The sequence below is a fragment of the Schistocerca cancellata genome, chromosome 5 (genome assembly GCF_023864275.1).
Source record: "Schistocerca cancellata isolate TAMUIC-IGC-003103 chromosome 5, iqSchCanc2.1, whole genome shotgun sequence".
Lineage (NCBI taxonomy): Eukaryota > Metazoa > Arthropoda > Insecta > Orthoptera > Acrididae > Schistocerca > Schistocerca cancellata.
This window is the reverse complement of record NC_064630.1, coordinates 274,939,445-274,963,887: the sequence shown is the minus strand read 5'-3', so window position 1 is coordinate 274,963,887 and position 24,443 is coordinate 274,939,445. Positions and strand designations below refer to the sequence as shown.

The window sequence follows — 24,443 nt, the reverse complement described above, 5'->3', positions numbered from 1 at the left end:
AAGCGAGTGTTGATGTACTACTGTTTTGCTATCTCGTGTGTGTGTGTGTGAATGTGTGTGTTGATGTAAAACTGTTTTGCTATCTCAATTTGGCTTCATAAGACTTGTAACTACATTTTACAATAACAAATCCTGTGTTCAAACTGTCAAACATTTGTAACTTTTAATTATAAATTAAAACTGCATCATTTAAACAATACTGTGAAATACGCTAATTTTTGTATGTTATTTACACTGCTGTGGCAGCACCCACCATGGGAGTATAGGTTTAGCCATGGTTAGGCAGGTAGTCTGTATAGGTTGTTGCCAGAAATATGTAAAATAATATTTTTCTTTGTCTGAAATTCGGAGCAATACATGAAAAGTGACTTAAAATGGTGTTTGGATTCATTACCATTACTAATATTCAGGCAGAGCTACCCTTTTCATTTTTTTAAGATAATTTTTTTGCAATCATTACAATGTTTATTATTTCATGAATTTTGAATGGAAAATCTTACAAGTGATCATGTGTATGTGAGCTGTGCTTGTGTGAATGTGTTTGTGTTTCCCATTCTCAAAGAAGGTATTCTGGCTGAATGCTTAAATTTTGTTGTGCCTGTCTGCAACTCTGTGTCTCCTCTATATGATGAGTAGTGACCTGTCCTTTCTGTATTTTTTTTATGTAATCAATTTTTGTATAAAAGTATAACAGCTTTTGACACCATTTACTACAAGAATTTGAGTTGTACAAATCTCATGTTTTCATTGCAGCTGTATTTGTAGAAATGTAATAAAATGCATCATTTGGCTCAATAATGAAGTGCTCAAGATAATAAAATTACCTTGTAGAAAAAGAAGGGAAACTATCTGTCTTTGAAGAACAGCCCTAATGTTGAAACTGTACCTTATTAAAAGGAATATTGTAGATTTTTGTGGAAAGTAATCCAAAAAGCAGATTACACACTTTATGAGAAGAGCACAGCCACAAAGGTAATAAAATAATGTGGAATACAACGCAGAAGCTGGGTGGCAGAATTAGAGATGAATAGGAGCAGTGATCATTTGGCAGCAGATGTCCATAAGTTTGTAGTGTTTCACAGCTCTTTAATAGGCACTTTATATTGGTAACCCATAAGACAACATTGACAGGCTCAGTAAATGTTGTCCTGGAATACCTGAGACCAAACTTCACAAAAAACTTTAGTGACATTCATATGGTCTTCACTACACCACAAGAACTAATGACTACCACAAAATCTTAGCTATAAATATTAAAAAATATTGTGGTTACAATAAAATATCATTTAACATTATTCAAGAGAGTTGTTCTGAGTTTACTAACTTCTTAGGTTATTTTTGTAAACTTTCATTTATCAATCAAATTTTCAGAATGGGTGCAGTATATGAATAAGGAAATCCCCTCAAACCTACACCCAGTTTCACTTCTGCCAGCATTCTTAAAACTTTAGAAAAGTTAATACATATACATCTTCTTAGCCATCTGGCTACAGATAACAAATTGTTGAAATCACAATCTGGATTTCTAAACAGTTCTGGTACTCATGAAACTATTTACATATATACTGAAAGAGTACTTAATTGACTACACAATAAATTACCAGATGTTAGTATAGTCTTTGATGTAGAAAATCCACTGAACTGAGTATACTGCAACATACTTTTAAGTAAACTAGAATATTACAGTATCTCATGAAATTCTGTGAAATTATTGAAGTCATACTCATGTAAAAGAAGACAAAGGGTGTCAATATGTAAAAGTCCTATACTACAGTCTCCATCTGAATGGTATCAAATTACAAGTAACATTCCACAATGTTCAAGCTTGCAGCCCTTTTCTTCCTTGTATGTATTAGTGACCATTTAACAGGAATATCACCAGGTACTAAGTTTGTTTTATTTGCATATGATACTAACATTGTGATAAATAGCAAATCAAATGTAGTTTTAGAAATAGCTCTCCATACTAGTCTACCTTGTGTAAGCCTCTTCATCTTTTTATCTTTTTTTCTGGTGCCAATGTACTCCTGAGTATTTCCCTATGGAGATTGGAGTGGGTGACTGTATTACCTCTGGAATATTTCACTGAAGTGTACACCATCATCATTAAATTGTACAGCAGAGCTGCAATTGGGAAACACTGAAATACACTATATTCAGTTAAGAACCTACATATAAGGTATGTTCAAAAAATTCTGGACCTTTGTCCACGAAATTTTTCTACATTTACCTTTTACTTATTCTGCATGGTATCCTTCGACCTCCACAATTGATACACTGCTCCCAATGCTATTTCCATTTCCAGAAGCAGTCTTGTATGCCTCTTGCTGGATCACGCGAAGCACTGTCTGTCTTTTATCTCCTTTCCCAACCCATTGTGAAGACAGAACCATGGTCTCAACATCATAACCATAGACCCATGTGTCATCACCAGGCATGATTCTCTTAAGGAACATCCCAATCTCATTTATGCGATCCAGAAGCTCACAGATTGTGTGGCCAAGGTCTTTCTGGTCTTGACTCATGAGCCGTGGGCCAAACTTGGCAGCAAACACAATGCATTATAAATGCTGTGTCAGGATTTCATGGCATGTCGGTCAGTCTTCAATTGCATGCACAATTTCGTTGACATTCCAGACATGAGCATTGTCGGTAGGTGTCGGTAGGTCCTGAATGAGGGTAATCTTTATCTTCTGTCCTGTCATTTTTAAACAGTGTGAACTATTCATAATAGCAAGTACAGCTTAAGCACTCATCTCCATAGGCTTCTTGGATCATTCGGTGTGTCTCTATAAAGATTTTCTTGAGTTTCATGCAAAATGTAATGCAAGTGCTTAGCTCCTCTAACACTGCTGTCACAAAATTCGCAAACTATGTGACACTATGTTCTACTCAATACAGCACTGAACAATAACTAACAGACATACAACAAAACTTCCAGCAGTTACACATAAAACACAGATGTGAGCAGGATGCCAACTGCAATTCGCTCCAACATACCATTGGTGCAAAATTATGAATATTCTAGAATTTTTTGAGCAGACCTCATACAAATGATTTGAAGTAAATTATTCTCTTCTTTTGTACCTTACATGATTTCCATTTATCTAAGTTCCTTCTTTACCAATCATATTTATGGAAGGAGGTGATCTGATTCTTAAGTAAAGCACTGTATATATTTTTTGTACTTATAAATTCATTAATTCATTTACACACTGTGCCTCACAAATTGCAACAAAGAAAGGAGGATTCAGTAACATGCAACAAGTCAAGTTATGTATTTTTGTAGGCTCCTTTCACCAGTGTAAGTTTAAATAAATCATTCTGGGGATTAGCTACATTATTATGAGATGCTAAAATAAGTTATACATTAACAGGCAGAAGCAACCACTGCTGGCTACTTCTGTGAAGTATACTAATAACAAATTATCACAAGCGGTAATCTGCTAAAACTGATAATTATGGTAACTACTTCTAGATTACCTTAAATATGTTTGAAGAAAAACAGCTTCTTTGGAGGGGGGGAAAACAACACTTCCTCTTTCTATATCATTTAGCTGCTGCTGTTCTCAGAACTTCAAGCACAGCATTTACGTAACTTCTCTGAAAAATACCGAGTGAGGTGGCGCAGTGGTAGCACACTGGACTCGTATTCAGGAGGACGACGGTTCAATCCCGCGTCCAGGCATCCTCATTTAGGTTTTCCGTGATTTCCCTAAATTGCTCCAGGCAAATGCTGGGATGGTTCCTTTGAAAGGGCACGGCCAACTTCCTTCCCCATCCTTCCCTAATCCGATGAAACCGATGACCTCGCTGTTTGGTCTCTTCCCCCAAACAATTCAATCCTTCCTCGTAATCTCCACTTCACTCCACTCCACTCTCTGAAAGCTACCTACAACAGGTAGTTCAGGACCCCACTGATGATAGAAATATATTAAATCCAATAGCAACAAATAGACCTGAACTATTTGAGGATGTCTACGTCAAAACTAGTGTCAGTGATCGTAACACAGTTGTGGCAAATCTCATTACAAAATTACAAAGCACAACTAAAACAAGCAGAAAGATAAATAAACTAGATAAAAAAGCAGTGGAGTCATATCCCAATGAGGAACTAGAAATTTTCAGCATGGGACAGGAGCATATAGAGGACCTATAGCTCAAGTTTAAAAGAATAGTTGACCATGCACTGGATAATATGTACCCAGTAGAACAGTTCATAATGGAAGGGACCATCTACGGTATACAGTCACTGTAAAGAAACTTCTAAAGAAACAGAGACTACTGTATAACAGGTATAAAACAAAGCATAGGGCTAAAGAGAGAGAGATAATGAATGAAATGCATCTAACTGTCAAGGGAGCAATGCGTTAAGCCTTCAATAACTATCAGAGCAAAATGTTGTCAAAAAAACTTTCACAAAACCCAATGTATGAGTACAGGTTGTAGACAAAGGGTTGACAATATATGGAAGTTTGGGTCTGTTTGTGAGTAGTGCTCGGATAGCCTAATGGTAAGGCGACCACACACAATAAGCAAGAAATTCTGGTTTGAGTCCCGGTCCAGCACAAATTTTCATTGCTGTCCTTTCATTATGCAGCTGCTGGTGGTCCATATTAGCAATTGCGAATACATTTCAAAGAAATTCAGGTAGCAAAATTAGTGTCCAGTCACTCGAGAACGAGACAGTAACTGAAATTGAGAGTAGTAAATCAAAAGCTGGAATTCTGAACTCTACTTTCAAATGTTCCTTTACAAAGGGACCCAAGAGAATTGTCTCAATTCAATCCTTTTACCACTGAAAATATGAGTGAAATATGTGTTAGTGTTGTCAAAAAACAGCTGAAATCTTCAAAATTGAACAAAGCATCACGACCTGCTGGGATTCTATACCGAAAGCTCTGGATCAAGGCAGTCAGTCCAAACAGCATTTGAGTCAGTACCACACCTATGCATGTTATCGAAAGTACAATCATGTAAGATATCAAGTGAAATTTGTCACTGGATTGAGGATTTTTTGGTAGGGATTATGCAGAATGTTATTTTGTACAGAAAGTCATTGACAGCTGTAGAAATAACGTCAGGTGTGCCCCAGGGAAGTGTGTTGAAGATACTGTTGTTCATGATGTATAATGCAGACATTATTAATAGTAACCTCAGACTTCTTGCAAATGATGCAGTTATCTATAATGACATTCTGTCTGAAAGAAGCTGCATAAATATTCAATCAGATCTTGATAAGATTTCAAAGTAGTGCAAAGATTGGCAACTTACTTAAAGTGCTCAGAAATGTAAAACTGTCCACTGCCAACAATTAAAATGCAGAGTATCCTGTGACTCTAATATCAGTGTAGGTAAAGCAGGCGGCAGACTTGAGTTTACTGGTAGAATATTGGAGAAGTCCAATCAGTCTACAAAGGAGATTGCTTAAAAAATCACTCTTGCAAGCCATACTAGAATATTGCTCAAGTGTGTGAAACCCATACCAAACACAACTAACAGGAGATATTGAATGTGTACAGAGAAGGGCAGTATGAAATTACGTTTGTTTGTCTGTCCCCAGTAGCTGAGTGGTCAGTGTGACAGACTGTCAATCCTAAGGGCCCGGGTTCGATTCCTGACTGGGTCGGAGATTTTCTCCACTCAGGGACTGGATGTTGTGTTGTCCGAATCATCATCATTTCATCCCCATCGACATGCAAGTCACTGAAGTGGCGTCAAATCGAAAGACTTGCACCAGGCGGGTGGTCTACCCGACAGGAGGCCCTCGTCACATGCCACTTTTTACTGTTAGAATACTGGAGAAGTCCAATCAGTCTACAAAGGAGATTGCTTAAAGAATCACTCTTGCAAGCCATTCTAGGATATTGCTCAAGTGTGTGGAACCCATACCAAACACGGCTAACAGGAGATATTGAATGTGTACAGAGAAGGGCAATATGAAATCATATGTTTGTTTGTGCGCCCCCAGTAGCTGAGTGGTCAATTCGCTGCTCAGCCACCGAGCCGGACGGACATGTGGTGGCAGCGCTAGGAGGGCTGGCGTAAACAGCGGCTGTGTGGCTGTTACGAAGGTCAGTAGAGCGCTTTGTTTACCTTGCACCTTTCAGTGATTTAAAATGACAAAATGAACAAAATTAACTGTGAAAGAAGAGATACGGTTAGATTCACTTTTGATTGGACCTGTAAAAGACCAAAGGTTTTAAGATCAAAGAGTAGCTTTCAGTAACAGTTAAGATCACAGGAGACGAAATTATTGGTGTTCATCTTTCTTTTGTTTACAATTCTGTCTTTTTGAAATTGATTTCCTCTAATTTGTGCTCCACGATAGTTGACAAGTGTGGTAGCAAAATGAAATTTAATCATGCAGACAGAACCGTTAGTAACGTTCTTGTTTCCCATGCTGGACTAGGCATTCAAACAGTGAGAGTTTTCGAACTGCCGTTAGAGGTCACTGCCGGAACAATCAATGCTGCTCTTCAGCCCTATGGTAGGGTTATATCTAATATTGCAGAAAAATGATTGGAGCAATATATGTTTCCGGTTTTGAATGGAGTTAGACAGATTAAGATTGAGCTCTTACGACATATCCCTTCTTACTTGAATATCTGTGGCCATCATGCTCTCATAATTTATGATGGGCAGCCACGGACTTGTGCGTTATGTAACACCACAGGGCACGTCAGAAGTGAGTACAGTAGAAGGCATGTTCCTCAGTTACCGACTAACGAGGCGGCTGTCCCGGGACAAGCTGTTAGCATGCAAGTGACGTATGCTGCCGCGGCAGCTAGCCGGGCCCCCTATCAACAGAATATGGCCGAGCAGGTGGGACCTTCCAATGCACGCACGGAAACGGGAAGCATCGCGGAGTTGACTAATGATGACAATCAGAATCTGGCCAGTAATGACGTCACCACGCTTGCCCTCTGAGTCTGATAACTCTTCCACCAAGCGACAAGCTTCATCGATAATACCTGATGTAGACGTGGTAGGGTACGAAACGGTAGTTAGACATGAAAGGGCCAACATTCCAGAGGGAACTACAGTGGATGGACATAAAGAGGAAGTGATGCAACAAATAACTGACAACCACACAGATGACAACCACACAGATGACAAGCCACCACAGACAGGTTTAGGAAATGTCAAAGGAAAAGGGGGGGGGGGGGCGCAAGAAGACGAACCAATGACGCCACCCATCTCACGTGTAGTAGAAACAGTAGCAATGGCCGGCTCCGAAATTAACGGAGCTCAAAAATCTTCCGCTACGAAGGCGGGACAGGTGACTTCTCCTCAACCTTCCATGGAGTCGCCAGGAAGTTCACCAAAGGTTTCACTGATTTCACCAAAATCATCAAAAAATAAAAAGAGACGAAGAGCACATCAAGCTGCAGAGAAATTGGCCCCTCCTTTAAGAGAGCGGCTGAGGAAGATACAGGAGACCGAAAAGAAGGACAAAGATACACAAAAGGAAGCGGTCGGCGAGTGTTCAGATTGGAACAAGAGACAAGAACGGGCTGAAACGCCACACAGAACATTTGAACCCTTGCATGACAATACATCAGATATGCACAATGAAACCCGACTTGGACAAGGACAGGGACACGACATCGCCACACCATGATTTAACTGCGAGGACGAAAAGGAGGATCAGACCGATGCAATGGGGGCGGAAGGGGCTTTTGAGGAAGAATTTTTTTTATTAAAAATTGTCACACTGAACTCTAAGAAGAAAGAAAAAAAGAAAAATGAAGGGAAACCGTCAATTGAATAAAAGTAAAATAAAATAACACTATATATATCCAAACAGAAGTTATTGTACGCGGCTCCAATAACATGTCCTCTATTTACTGTCTTGTAGAGTCTCACAGTGGAACATACATATAACGTGACCACCCTAAACATAAACAAAATTCAGAGTCAAGCAAAGGTAGCTGCACTGAAGGACTTACTGTATCAGTCAGATACAGATATAGCCTTCCTGCAGGAAGTTAATGTCAAAGAATTGTATGTTTCAGGGTACAAAGAGGTGTTGAATGTGGCTCCAGAAAACGCATGTGGACCAGCCACCCTTGCTAAAGAAGGGATCGAGAGGAAGAAAACACCTGATACAAAACACAAAAAACAGAAGAAGAAATTTTATTGCCAGCCTCAGAACAGAAGATAACAGAGTCCTGACAGAACAAAGGGATATCTTAAATGAAGCACACAGATTTTTTCAGCAATTATATTCTGGAAATGCTACTGACGACAACTCGGTACAAGAGGTTTTACAGAACTTCGGAATAGAGGAAGTTGTTACAGAGGAGGAGAACAGAAGTTTAACATCAAAAATTACGAATGACGAGGTTTTTGATATACTCAAGTCTTCACCTTCACGGAAGTCTCCTGGCCCAGAGGGACTGCCTGTGGAGTTTTATAGGACCTTTTGGCACCTAATAGGTTCCCAATTCATGGAAGTAGTTAATGACGTCTTGAGGGGAGAGGTAATTCCTGCTGCTTTCAAAGAATGTGTAATGGTACTGCTTCCAAAGGGAAGGAGTATGGACACGAAAGATATTACTAAAATGAGGCCGAGCAGTCTAATGAACTCAGATTACAAGGTAGTTGCACATGTAATTAAAGAACGAATGAGACCGATTTTAGAAAAATTCATTGGATGCCACCAGACGTGTCTCCCTCGACGTACCACTGTATGTGAATATCGAGACATTATTTCTGTTTTCTCATCATCGTCAGCGAATGGGGGCATTACCTTCATTGATTTTGCTAAAGCGTTTGACAGAGTCAACTATGGATATTTGTTCAGAACCTTGAAACACATAGGTTTCAATTATGGCAACTTAGCGGTTTTCACACTTTGGGTTCTGAGCCATTGCACGCAGGTGTCTACCATAAAGACTGGCTGATTTTAACATATTTTAAACTACTACAACTCATGAAGGGTTTCAGTTATAGCAATAAAATTACTCTTAATGAAAAACCTAGACTTTCTTGTTTAAAACCATATATAATACCTTTCTCTTGAATTAATACATACTTTTGACAAGCGTTATTTTTATAACATTGTTTTTGAAAAAAGGAAAAATTGGTCAATGGTATATTCACTGTTTTTTCTAGAAGGAAATTTTTTTTATTTTACACAAAAATTGTAATTATGATGGATACAGTATGTCTTATCTACAGTAACCTCCTGTAACTATTTTAGGATGCAATTTTGCTCTTTGTGTGGTAAATTTTGAAGCACGGCATTTTGCACAATGCTACTTTACATTCACTACACTGATAGCTTGTGTCTTTTCGCCACACTTTGCCAGAAACTTCCTTATTTTCATAAGTGTAACTCCTTTCCACTTTGATAATGAGCAGGTGGGTGAAAGGGAATTTGTGCTTCATAATCCCTGATGCATTGTTGAGCATACAGATTAGTTTGTTCCTTTATGTGTTTCATCATATTGTCTGTCAGGAAATATGAAAAAAAATTCTAGAGGTGCACTGTTCTGGTCTAAACTGACAACATTGCATATTCCAAACTGTCCTGAGAATAGATCGATATCTGGTGCACGATCAGTAGTCGTCCAACCTTCCTCAGAATCGGTTTGGCGCACATGTCTCGACTTCCCCCTCGCTGTTAGTCTCACTCTTTCTTCAGGCACAATATCGATGGGATTACTTGCTGCTGAAGTGCTTGGACACCTGCTCTCCTCTTCTGAGTCTATCAGAAGATTAGTATTTGCAAATAAAATCATAATTATGTACTGAGAGTTTTTTCAGTGAAAATCTGAACAAAAATTATAGATGTTTTGTTATCAGAATTCTTTACCGGAACTGCCAGAATCTTTTTCTTGAACATAGTCCACATCATCATCATCAGAGTCATCTACAATATCTTCCTCTGACAAATCAACGTCAATTTCTTCTAAATCACGATATAACTCGCGAGCAATTTCTTCGTCCGTCAAGCCACGCTTCGCCGTGTCGACGCTACTGACACTGCGCGGGAAAAAATCGCTGCTCACAAAACCCGACAAATAAAAAGGGAAGCACACCCTTCCACAGCATGCCTGCACTATCTAGTGACCAATACTCAAACTACAGTCCATGCAGCGCCTCCCAGACAAGCGGGAGCCATAAGAACACACAAAGGAAAGAAGGGGAAGAACGAGAACACGCGCCCGTAAAATTACGGGCGCCGGACTTTTGGGCAGGTCGTGCACGCTCGTATTTTTATGGGCGTCGGCGCCTAAGTGTTAATGAACATCGTCAGAGGCATATGAACAAAAATCTCGATCAATGGACAATATACTAATGAAGTATTGATATCTAGTGGAGTTCCTCAGGGAAGTCCGCTGTCCATGTTGTTTTATGCGGTTTCTCTGGAACCCCTTTTACGGCTTTTGAACACAACCTTAGAAGGCATAACAATAGCTGGGCTGAAGACAGTTACAAATGCATGCGCTGACAATGTGGGGGTTCTAGTAAGGAGCGATGATGAGTGTGCCCAGCTAACGGACAAGTTATTGCTTTATAGCAGGGTAACTGGTGCGAGGATAAATGAAATGAAAAGTTCCTTTTTAAATTTACAGGGTCTTGAGAATGTGCAGCTACCGTGGGCAAACAGGGTGGACCGTCACATTGCTTTGGGCATGACTTTTTACAGTTTCCCATTAAGAACAATGGCTGCTAATTGGAAACAGGTGATAGGGAAAATCAGAGGCAGCTTAATACTGCATGAAACGAGAGACTGAAATATTAATCAAAGAATTAAACTAATAAACTGTGCAGTTCTTTCGAAAGCTGCATATGTCGCTCAGATTTTACCAACACCTCCAGACATAGATAAATCTATAAGGAGCACAATCTGTCGATACGTATGAAAAGGCAATATTTTTAGAGTAGCAGTAGGAACGACTACATTGAAACCAAAAAACGGAGGCCTAGGGCTGACAGACCTTCGGAAGGAAAACACTGCCCTCTTCATTAAAAGAACACTAAAACTTATAGAGACACAGCCGAACAGCATAACTGCTGCTCTATTTGACCTTCTTAAACCAGGAAGCATGCAGCCACCAGTAGATGTTCACAACATAAATTTATATTAAATTTATATTAAGGATTTTTATATAGAATTAAGCTACTTGACATGCATTTTAACAGACAAAAATAAGAGGACAAATAAATATATAGTATGATGCAAGTTTTGTTTCAGAAACAAGGCATCGGTTAATACCTAAATAATATGAAATCAACGGAACAAGACAGACTGCCAAAGTAGGGGATTGCCGTTGAGGGTGCAGTATGGTGGGGACTTCATGTGCCCCGGGGCTGATACAGTAGCCGTGAAGGCCTCAACAGAACCCCGAAAAAGCATGTTTTCCCAAAAAGTAACAGGAGTCATGCCACAGCACAAGAATAGTAGGGAAAAACTATTCTAATGCATAAGACATGTATCACTGAAGAAGTTTAATTTCCTCTCTTAATTTTTACTTTTGCTTCTCTCTCATTTTTGTTTAAATTCTAATGAAAGAATATTTTGCAATCCGTTAATGCAGTCAACAGTACTATAGAGAAAGTTATTTTCACGGTAATATATTCGGATTACAATTTTCTACCATTGTCTTCAAGATGCAATTCAGTTTCATAACCCATTTTAAAAAAAAGTGGGGCACTGGAGCTCGCCGAAGAAGGCGCACGAAGGAGAGCGAATAGAAGGGCTAGAAGGGGAGATGGGAGGCCCTAAAAAAAAAAAAAAATGGCCAGCGTGACACACTGTCAATCCTAAGGGCCCGGGTTTGATTCCCGGCTGGGTCAGAGATTTTCTCCACTCAGGGACTGGGTGTTGTGTTGTCCTAATCATCATCATTTCATCCCCTTCAATGCACAAGTCACCGAAGTGGCATCAAATCAAAAGAATTTCACCCGGTCTACCCGACGGGAGGCCCTCGTCACATGCCATTATTATTATTACATGTTTGTTTGCCCTGTGGGAGAGTGTGACACAGATGCTGAAGAAACTGAGCTGTCAGATTCTTGAAGACAGACATAAACTAACCAGAGCAAGGCTGCTTGCAAAGTTTCATGCATCAGCCGTAAATGATGGCTCCAGAATATTTTACAACCCCTTACATATTGATCCCATAGGGATCATGAGGACAATATTAGGCTAACTATTGCACACAAAGAGGAATTTAAACAATCATTCTTTCCATGCTCAATATGTGAATGGAACAGGAAGAAACCTTAATAACTGATACAATGGGACATACCCTCTTCCATGCACTTCACAGTGGTTTGCACAGTATAGATGCAGATGTTTTTAAATATTTGATGATGTTCAGTTTTCTGCCTTCTGTAGCAACCAGTTATAGAGGTTTGCACCAGAATAAAAACTCCATTCTTAATCCTACATAGGGAAGCAATTATTTCTCCTTCTGGTGCTGTAGTTCTGAATTGCTGAATTCATCTTAAATTCACTCTTGTTATTAACCAAAAATACCATTAGTGAGTACATGTTCTGGCACATAAATGTAAGAATCCTTGGTCCATCAAGAAGCTTCAGCATGATGTTTGGTTATCAGTTTTATATAATATACTTATTGCACACTTCTGCAGAATAAACGCTTGTTTCACTTTAGCTACAATGCTCCAGAAGATTACACCACAGGACAGAACTGCGTGAAAGTGTGCACAGTATACGAGGAATCTAGTTTGCATGTCAACACAGTGACAAAGATTTTTGAGCACAAAACAGACAGAAGTGAGCTTTCTGGTTAACTTAGCCACAAGCTGGTGCTCTCTGAGTTTTTTATTCATCTGGATGCTCAGGAACTTCTCACAAGGAGCCTCATACAACAATAGGCTTTATACCTGCATATTATGTCAACCACATGTGAAACAGGGAAGGATATGAGTTTCACGAAATGACTACCTTGGTACTCCTGTTCCTCTCCCATCAGACAAACATTAAAAATGTCATAGGAAAGTTTTTACAGAACACTGGTAACATGTAGGGGCATACGCAGATGTATGCAAGTTAGTGAGTGTGTGGGTGTGTTTGTGCACTGTATCTTGACAAAGGAGGAGTCCAAATGCTAACATGTTTTCCTTCTTTTTTGTGTGCCTATTGATGACTAAACACCTCTGCTTTCCAGTGAGTGGTCTCCTTTAATCCTGAAGTATACAGAAACAATAAAAAAATATTTAATATCACTTGCTATTATGTAAATGAAAATTACCTTAACAGGAGAACTGATTGTAACATATTGTTTTTCTTTGAAATCATGAATAATTCACATATTACGTCAGGCACAGTCCTCTCACCTGTTTCCAGGCATCTCCTGAGATTCAGAAGAGAATGAAAACTTAATGAAGCAACATGAGGTCTACCCCAACGATCCGCCCCTTCTTCTACATCTTCTTCATATTTGATCCAGCGGGCAGTTTCTTTCCATTCCCTGTCTTCTCCTTCTCCATACAATTCATCCAGTTGAACAAAAACCTAGAAGTATCAAATAGAGAACTTTACCAACAAAATGTTTTATTAATTTGGTGTTGCTGTCACAGTGACAATTTATAACCAAAAGCTTCAATATTCAGGCTTATATTACATATGTTTTAACTATCCATAAATATCCAGGATAAAATGTAATTAATATATATATATATATATAAAGTGACTTCCTCAAATCCTGCCCTGAAATGAGATCCATCCTTCATGAAATCCTCCCCACTCCACCAAGAGTGTCTTTCCGCCGTCCACCTAACCTTCGTAACCTCTTAGTTCATCCCTATGAAATCCCCAAACCACCTTCCCTACCCTCTGGCTCCTACCCTTGTAACCGCCCCCGGTGTAAAACCTGTCCCATGCACCCTCCCACCACCACCTACTCCAGTCCTGTAACCCGGAAGGTGTACACAATCAAAGGCAGAGCCACGTGTGAAAGCACCCATGTGATCTACCAACTGACCTGCCTACACTGTGAAGCTTTCTATGTGGGAATGACCAGCAACAAACTGTCCATTCGCATGAATGGACACAGGCAGACAGTGTTTGTTGGTAATGAGGATCACCCTGTGGCTAAACATGCCTTGGTGCACGACCAGCACATCTTGGCGCAGTGTTACACCGTCCGGGTTATCTGGATACTTCCTACTAACACCAACCTATCCGAACTCCGGAGATGGGAACTTGCTCTTCAATATATCCTCTCTTCCCGTTATCCACCAGGCCTCAATCTCCGCTAATTTCAAGTTGCCGCCACTCATACCTCACCTGTCATTCAACAACATCTTTGCCTCTGCACTTCTGCCTCGACTGACATCTCTGCCCAAACTCTTTGTCTTTAAATATGTCTGCTTGTGTCTGTATATGTGTGGATGGATATGTGTGTGTGTGCGAGTGTATACCCGTCCTTTTTTCCCCCTAAGGTAAGTCTTTCCGCTCCCGGGACTGGAATGACTCCTTACCCTCTCCCTTAAAACCCACATCCTTTCGTCTTTCCCTCTCCTTCCCTCTTTCCTGATGAGGCAACAGTTTGTTGCGAAAGCTTGAATTTTGTGTGTATGTTTGTGTTCGTTTGTGTGTCTGTCGACCTGCCAGCACTTTCATTTGGTAAGTCACATCATCTTTGTTTTTAAGTATATATATATATATATATATATATCTAAAAACAAAGTAGATGTGACTTACCAAATGAAAGTGCTGGCAGGTCGACAGACACACATACGAACACAAACATACACACAAAATTCAAGCTTTCGCAACAAACTGTTGCCTCATCAGGAAAGAGGGAAGGAGAGAGAAAGACGAAAGGATGTGGGTTTTAAGGGAGAGGGTAAGGAGTCATTCCAGTCCCGGGAGCGGAAAGACTTACCTGAGGCAACAGTGTGTTGCGAAAGCTTGAATTTTGTGTGTATGTTTGTGTTCGTATGTGTGTCTGTCGACCTGCCAGCACTTTCATTTGGTAAGTCACATCTACTTTGTTTTTAGATATATTTTCCTTCGTGGAATGTTTCCTTCTATTATAACCATATATATATATATATATATATATATATATATATTTAAAAAGAAAGATGATGAGACTTACCCAACAAAAGTGCTGGCAGGTCGATAGACACACAAATAAACACAAACATACACACAAAACTCTAGCTTTCGCAACCAACGGTTGCCTCGTCAGGAAAGAGGGAAGGAGAAGGAAAGACAAAAGGATTGGGTTTTAAGGGAGAGGGTAAGGAGTCATTCCAATCCCGGGAGCGGAAAGACTTACCTTAGGGGGAAAAAAGGACAGGTTTACACTCGCACACACACACATATCCATCCACACATACACAGACACAAGCAGACATTTGTAAAGGCAAAGAGTTTGTGTTTATTTGTGTGTCTATCGACCTGCCAGCGCTTTTGTTGGGTAAGTCTCATCATCTTTCTTTTTAAATATATTTTTCCCACGTGGAATGTTTCCCTCTATTATATATATATATATATATATATATATATATATATATATATATATATATATATATATATATATATATATATATGTCTGCTTGTGTCTGTATATGTGTGGATGGATATGTGTGTGTGTGCGAGTGTATACCCGTCCTTTTTTCCCCCTAAGGTAAGTCTTTCCGCTCCCGGGACTGGAATGACTCCTTACCCTCTCCCTTAAAACCCACATCCTTTCGTCTTTCCCTCTCCTTCCCTCTTTCCTGATGAGGCAACAGTTTGTTGCGAAAGCTTGGATTTTGTGTGTATGTTTGTGTTCGTTTGTGTGTCTGTCGACCTGCCAGCACTTTCATTTGGTAAGTCACATCATCTTTGTTTTTAGGTATATATATATATATATATATATATATATATATATATATATATGAGGACAGAACGTTACCCATCAAAAATAAGAGCTGTTTCCCATTAGACATGCAGATGTGTGAGTGAGTGAGTGTGTATGTGTGTGTGTTTTCTACACACATGTCCATTGGTCAGCATCTCTTTTAGTTAGTGTAGTGATCTATTCTCATTGGTATTATACTACCCATTAAAGACACTATTTAAATGCTATACATATATTAAGCAGACTATAAAAAACAATTGCACTATTTTTTGTCTCTTAAAGGATTATAACTCCTTTTAGTAAAGAAAGGCATTTCAGTCATACTGGAGACAGCCATTATTGTTGAAATTATTGGTTGGAAAGTCATTTATTCTCCAGCACAGTCACAACAATTCTGAAAGGAAATAAATGATTTTCAAAATGATTGTAATTCCCTCATGCATGAGCTTTAACACATAACTTCAATGTTCATATTAAATGATGGTTACATGTTAATAGTGTGAAGCACATCAATTGTTTGTTTGGGTCTTCCACTTGCACTTCATCATACATCAAGACAGCTATTGTCCCACATTTGTTACTTGCATCTACCCTCCACAAGTCAAAGGTTTGTGTGTAGAAGGTACTTTTTTATAATCATATATTAAGATTGAGTGCTTGCCAGTGACTGATAAAGTGTGGGATGAAAGCACATCTTAATGTTGCTGCCTGAGCTGTTGTTTGTGTGATCTTATCTTCATAATGCCAAAAGAGGTTTACTTTACTGAGGAGATTGAAGAAAGTTTTTTAAACTGCACCATGAAAACATTTTATTGAAACCTTCCAAGAAGCATGTTGAGAGATTGTAGACACCTTTCTTCAATGTCTGTCAGTTCAGATGTTTGATCATTTCTGTGGCACTGTTTTATGACTCAAATTAGCCTGCACTAATTCTGTTTGTGTATGGTCACTGTCCCCTTTTTGACTCACTTGAAATGAATTTCACACACTTAAGCAATATTAAATCAGAATTCCAAATGTCCCAGCAATGAGACATATCTACCATAGCTTAATTCCTCACTGATACTGTGATTTTTCTATTTTATGTGCAATCACATTGTTACTTCTAGACATCTGTGTTATATGAGTGACCTCAGTCATAAAACTTTAAATTTGTAGACAAGGGCTTCATCATTTTTTATGTTTTGTCAAATATACATTTTTCAGTTTCTTTGCAAACAAAGCTTCATGCACCAGGGTGACATCTTGGCAAAATTAGGTAATATTTGAAAAATAAATTGGCAAGATTTCTTCATAGATAATTGCATTGTCTAATAAATGTCTGAAGTTACAACTCTTGCAGTCTGCCGATTAACTGAAATATAGTGTGAACATTAATAATCTTATTGTATTTCTATAGACATACTAAAATTACTTCCATTTTTGTGAAAACATCTCCCAGTCTCAGGTTTTCACAGCACGACTGATTAATAGTATGCTTCCAGGAGCTCTGTTGAGTTTCTGTTTTCATTTTATGCACAATATTTCAATGAGAGATACAGCCACTGTCTTGAGAAGCTGTAAGTTTTGTTGTCACTTGTACATTCTAGTTGGAGTACGGGCAGTGAGTATATATAACAGCAAAACTGAGGAACATGGCTGGCTCGGTCATCAAAATACTGTGTATAAAATGAAAACAGCAACTTGGTGCAACAACTGGAAGAACATTGTTAATCACTCATTCTATCTGTTAAAATGTCTGCAAAGTAGTTACAAATCTGGCTGCAGGAGTTGTTATGTAGTTGAATCCAAGACCCTAGATGAATAAAACTAGAATTTATTCACTAAACACAGCCAACAACAATAACAACAACAACAACAACAACAACCCTGATCTCTGGTTCTAACACAAGTGTTCATTCCTCAGAACAATGCCAATGAGCACAGGAAACATAAATGTGAGGATATATCAAATAAGCACTTAACCATAATATAGATTCGTCATGACACTAACTGTATAATCTACTGTGATACACTTTGCCAGATGAGTATGAGCTCCAGCATTGCTACCAATCCACACTAGAAGGAGGTTTCAGATCTTAATGACCATCATTATCATATCATCTATGTCGTATCATTGGCCATTTGCTAGTGACAGCTGAATACAAGCCTCTTCCAACCTTCCACTAATGACATACGAGTTGGAATCCAAAATTTTCAGGACTAGTGCTGCCATCTGGAAAGTAGGAGTAGTAGATCTTTGCACCGCTAGGTGGTGAGAGCTGCACATCTGATGAGTCAGTGTGTGGAGTGGCATTCAGCTGGGAGGACATGTTGCATGTCCACAGTGATTTCTGTAATACTCTGTGTTTGGTGTGTGGTGATTTTACGACGGATCCGCGAACAGAACAGCGCGTGTGTATCAAATTCTGTGCAAATCTCAGGAAAAGTGCTACAGAGACCCTTGCAATGATTCAACAAGTGTTTGGGGGACAGAGCATGAGCCGCACGCATGTGCTTGAGTGGCATGCTCAGTTCAGGGCTGACCATACAGAGGTCGAAGATGATGCTCACACTGGAAGGCCCATTAGTCGCACAACGCCAGACATTGTTCCCAAATTTCAACAGTTGGTTCGTGTGGATTGACGTCGAACCATTCAAGATCTTGTGGATAAAGTGGGTATTGGTTATGGAACATGCCAATGAATGCTGACTGATGAATTGGGCATGCATCGTGTTGCTGCAAAATTTGTGCCAAGGATCTTGACTGCTGATCAGAGGGCACAACATGTTGAAGTGTGCACGGACCTTCGTCAAACCACATCTGATGATCCAACCTTCTTGTCAGAGGTTATCATTGGCAACGAGAGCTGGATTTATAGTTATGACCCAGAGACAAAGTAACAAATTTCCCAGTGGAGGAGCCTGGGCTCTCCAAGACCCAAAAAAGCGAGACAGGTGAAGAGCAAAGTGAAGAGCATGATCATCGTTTTCTTTGATACCAAGGGAATTGTGCACAAAGAATTTGTCCCACCCAACCAAACAGTGAATTCTGCATACTGCTGTGACGTTTTGTGACGGCTCTGTGAAAATGTGCAGTGACAACGGCCCGAACCTTGGCGTCAAGGGAACTGGCTGCTGCATCACGACATCACGCCCTGTCACATGTCCTTGCTCACCAGGACCTTTTCGACAAAAAACAACATGGCTGTTGTACCCCACCCACCGTACTTGCCAGATTTGGCACCTTGCAACTTTGGGCTATTCCCAAAACTGAAACTCAAGTTGAAAGGCCATCAGTTCAACACTCTAGAGAGGATTCAAGAAGCATCGCTCAAAGGACAGGACTTCCAGAAAATGTTTGACCAGTGGCAGAAGCGCTGGGACCGGCATGTACATGTGGATGGGAACTACTTCGAGGGTGATGATGAACATTAGACCAAAGGTAAGATTTACAACAGGTGGAAGCACCAGTTTTGAAAATTTTGGATAGTACCTTGTAAAGTATATGTATCCATGTTGTCTCAGCCTGTCTTCTAACGTCATCTTCCAGTATACCATCTTCTTAGTCTCTTATTATCTCTTGGAATTCAATAAAAACCACCCTTTAAGTTTTTACCATTCATTTTAATGTGATACTCTTCAGTATAGTAACTTACAGTGTATCAGTGACTAGTTTCTCAAGGACTGTTAATGCATATTTTGTTGAAATTGGGTCAAAATTTATCTCAAAATCTATGAATCTCAGGTAAAATAGTACGTTATATTCCTTTTTCTGTTCTAAAATTTCATTCAAAACTTGCAAATGGTCCAGTGTGCTACATCCAGTTCTCAAGCCTGTTTCTTCCTTTGCTTTATCTAAATCAATTGGTTTTTTTTTCTGTGCAGTTGATCATATTTCAGTGAATATTTTGTATGTTGTGAAGAGGGACTAACAGGTCTACAGTTATTTTTATGCCTTCCCTTGTCTCTAATCTTATAAAACATGCTTTTATTAGTGGTACGGAATTGTCATTCCACAAAATATCTCATTGATTTCTTTCATTTCCTCCAGAATTTGTGACTCTGTCCGCATTTATTTAATTCTCCAATGGATGAAAATAAATAGCTTTCTTTTAACTAGAGTGTACTGTTTGTCTGACCACATGTTAAATTACAACACAGAGAATGCAAAGCATTTTTTTTAAATTTTTATTTTTATTTTTGCATGATAAGAGAAATCACCAGTCTTCACTGAAGCCAGTAAAGTGTTGCATAATGGATGTTGTGAAACTTGTAGAGTTAACAAATGGAAAACAATTAGAGATTAAATTACCAAAAAATAATAATACAGGATTAATAGCATTTATTTACAACACAAAAATCAACATTTGTTAAGATGTATAGAGAAGACTTAGATTTCCCAGACATTAGTTTGCAGCTCTAAAACCAAAGAAATTATATTGATCTAGGAATTTGTATGGTACTAATTGGTATAATGAAAGTGTCCACTTCAGTTGGTGTCAGCAGTGGAATCCTTCACACCCGGTCATCGGCTTCAGTTGGTAACAGAAGAGGGATCAACACTACCTACAACTGACATGGATGAAAAAGATGACCTGACTACTGCAGGGTTGCAGTTTCATCAATACATGTTGGGGTGAGTACAGTCTCTTTCTTTATGTTTTTGTTTGACTGCACGTATCATAAAGTGCCGATGGGTTTTTGCCAGAGGTTACACTATACTCACAATTTTAGTATGTGATGGGTTACCACAGACAGTGTTCTGCAAGTATATAAATAAGAATGGTAGTTTTGTAATAAGTGTTGTCATGAGCAAGAGGTATTGCTCATTGTATATGAGTATACCAAATATTATACACATGTAGCGATTCAGGAGGTGGAGCAATTCAGGAGGGGAAGCTGAGTGCTATCAAGAAGAATTCACTGTTTTCAATGCATAAAGCAATAGGTATGAGCAGCTCTCAGGCAGAGTAATTAAGTTACAGTAAGAAATATTACGATAGTGTTACAGTTAAGTATGCTTTTCATAATTTGATTTTGCTTTGCTGTGTTGCTGTATTTATTAAGCATGGATTTTATGAAGCCAGAGTCTGAGAATTGTACAAAATTTTCATTGGTCTGTGACACTTGGAATGGTAATGGTGTCGAGCAAGGAATATGGCTAGTATGTCAGTATGTAAAATAGTGAGAAGCGTTGGGATAATGGTATGCATAAGTGTATTTGTCATCTGTGTGTTTATGATTGATAGGGAGGAATCATGTCATGGTTAGTACCACAGGGAGCAGGCTTTCCAATACTGTAAGGGGCTACCATGGAGGAGGTTTTAAAAACTATAGCAGCCAAAATAAAAGGATGCAAGTGTACAATTCAAAGTTTTATATGAGACTGGAAGCGTTTTCGGTTACGAAAAAGGAAGTAGCTTTTCTCCAGAGTATGCAGAGGAGGTGCAGAGAGGACCTGATGACTGGTGGATTAAAAACAGACCTCAGAGTGTGAGAACAGGGAGATTTTGGAGAGGATAGAGAGGAAGCAGACAGAAGGGAGGAGAAGGAAAATGAAAGGGAGAGGAACATCCTTGTGACTAGTTTATCTGTTCCTGTCAAACATCCAACTACCATTAATTTAGTTAAGTCTGTCAATCCTGTGAATAGTAGGATGAAATTCGACAACTGGGAGGATGATCTAATTATTGGCAAAATGAAAACATTTAGTGAAGAGGATGATGATGAAGATGTTGTGCAGAGTTGGTTCAATGTGCAGAGCAGTAACATTGTGCACATTAAGGAGAATAATGTAGAAGTATCAGCTGTGATATAACATGGAACTGTGGAGTCTGAAGCAGCTGCAGTGCTAGACAAGAGTGATAGTGGGCCATAAGAAAGTGAGTAAGTCTGTGTGTTGTAACATGGGCAATTTTGAGTGTTGTTCAGACCACTGAGCCTATTCCAAATACATAGGGAGTACACATGCCACTGACATTTGGGTCGTGCAAGTGGAACTGACAATGATGATGTTATTGTAGATACTACAAGAAATGCACAAGAAGTTGTTGATATTGATAAGTGTGTTGCAGATGTCATGGAAGAAGCTGTACTGGTGCACATATTTCCTCAGAAGAAGGATGAGTGTAGGAAAAGTAAGATGCAGCTTGTTTATAACATCAGTGATCATGTCAACAATGCAAAATCTGTTGCATATATGCTAGAAGTTTGCAATGTAACAGTAGTACGAGTATTAGGTCGCAGCCTTGCAGAGCCAGCTGCTGATTGACACAGTGATCTGTATATAAGAGAAATCAGAGCTCGAACAGAAAGGTTTAGGTGTTCATTTTTCCCGCGCGCTGTTCGGGATTAGAATGGTAGAGAGATGGTATGATTGTGGTTTGATGAACCCTCTGCCAGGCACTTAAATGTGAATTGCAGAGTAGTCATGTAGATGTAGATGCAGATATAGTGCAGCTGCAGTTTGAGCTTTGCAACAGGCATAAAGTAAGTGAAGGATATAAGGTGAACCTGAGAATAAACTTTCTGCCCTAACATTATGAAAAAATTAATCTTCAGCTATGCATGGTGGAACTTATTCCAGCTAGAGGATGTCATCAGTTGACTGCTGTCAGAATGTTCACCCATCTTAAGGGGTAAGCTGGTTAAACTGCGAACAAAATCTCTATGGCTTAATTTGTATGATAAAGTGTTGCTAGGAACCAGGAAGTTGCTTTGGAAGAGCAGGAGTATCAGAAAGCTGAGCATTTGGGGGAGAATATTGTTGCCGTATTGTGAGTGGCCGAACAAAATGCGATTCGTGTGTGAGGATAGGCTGGGAATATGTTTTCCAGGAAAGCACAATGGGAACTGCTGTCACATATATTAAGTTCTGAATTAAGTTCCCAAACAATGGGTAAAAAAAAAACACCAAACAGACAAAAAAATGCCAACTACATGAGTTTAATGGAGCCAGATCATGTGATATTAAAGAAGGTTTCTTAAGAATAATTTATTAAGGGAGTTTTGCACATTATTTTAGTTGTAAGTGGAAATTGAGAAGTAAAAGATAAATGTTGTATGTACAATAATGTGATGTGTGTGGTAGTAAGAAATGTATTTCCTAGCATTTAAGAAGTATATGGCAGTTGAGCAGGTCACGAGGGCCTTGAAAGTGAGATGAGACATTCAGTCGTACACAAAGAATTGTCACAATGACACAGCTAGTGGGAGGTTAGTTGCTGTACGTTGCGTTGTACATTCACATGAGAAGTAATGGGCTGTTAATTATAGTAACACAGATCAAATCTTGTAGTGATAAGTAAGGAAGTAGTGAGCTACCCGCTGTAGGGTGAATTTGCAGCCACTGAACATTGTGACTCAAACTGCCCAGCTCTTTCAGAACATAATTTGAGTAAATATTATACATTGTCCATGCAGGTTGAGTTCTGTTGCAGAACAGTCCAGGGTAGAAACCCAGAGAGGAGGGTTGTAGTGTACTGCTGCCACTATTTTCTGGCAATTTTGTGTGCAGCACTGCAGAAGCTACATGCAGCCAGTGGGCACAAGATGTCAGCATAACAATTACAGCAACAAAGCTGTTTTTACTCTATGACACAGATCAGACCTGGCAATGCGATCCAACCAGTTCAGTGGCAAGGCAAGGGTCTTACAGAATGAGGCAAGTAGTTTCCTCATTGACAGACTGCAGGAACGTTGTTAGGAAAATGACTAGAAGTGGTGCCTCGACACAGCAGATGAGACACATCCTGTATAAGTAGCTGTGACTTTTTAGCAGAGATATTCATAGCTTGGCAGATTGACTATGATGAGGGGGCTATACTGGGCACCAGCACACCATGGCAGTCACCCGAAAGCATATACTGGTGCCAAGTCTGCCTTCTGGGACTTGGTGCCCCTTCACTGGTGGGCTACTACAGACTTACTCAGCAGCAGCTTGACTCCTGCCCGTGGGGCAGTGAGTTGTGACCAGGATGGCACAGCTGCCTCCATCCTATGTGGATGCAGACACCATGGCACCTCATGCCACTACTCATGGGGACGTGACTGGAAGCTGGCATCCTCTGCAAGTGATCCGGCCATCTCCTGCACTGCTGACAGTGCATGAAGAGTATGGCATGTGTATCTGGGTTGCGTGCTCCTAGCCAGCCACTTGTCAGCATTCCAAGGCACATACATCAGTGCCTGCCAGCTGGATGCCAGCCAACATTGCATCCACCTCACCACATGGTACAAGGGGTATGACAGCATCTCAGTGCAGCTTCATGGTTTGGGATAAAGTGACTGACTTGTTCATACTGTTTTAATGAGCTGCCAATGGCCCACTTCCTAGGCACAAGCCTCCACTGCTGCCCAGTCCTGCATAGAACTGGCTCACCAACTCCATGTCAGCTTCAAGTATAATATGTCATTTTTTTGGTAAAGTTTTCTATGATAATGTTAAGTAACACCATACAAAATTATTGGCTGGAAAACAACAATCACTAGGTTTAACTTCTCATATGGAATTTCCAGTTGTCTTCTAGTAATTACACCATGCCTTTGTGAATTGTATAGTTGTTCTTTTTTTAAATGCAACTGTTTAGTCTAGCTAGTAAACTTAAGTTTGTATCATTGATA

At 39.5% G+C, this 24,443-nt stretch overlaps 1 protein-coding gene across 2 annotated transcripts in view; it reads right to left on the bottom strand.

Moving 5' to 3' along the window:
• The window catches only part of LOC126187587 (band 3 anion transport protein), a 588,329-nt gene that overhangs the window by 150,281 nt on the left and 413,605 nt on the right, over positions 1–24,443 (bottom strand). For both annotated transcript variants that reach the window (XM_049928766.1, XM_049928767.1), the window contains one exon: positions 13,321–13,498. In XM_049928766.1, the coding sequence (XP_049784723.1) occupies positions 13,321–13,498 (178 nt within the window). The remainder of the gene's footprint in view (positions 1–13,320; positions 13,499–24,443) is intronic.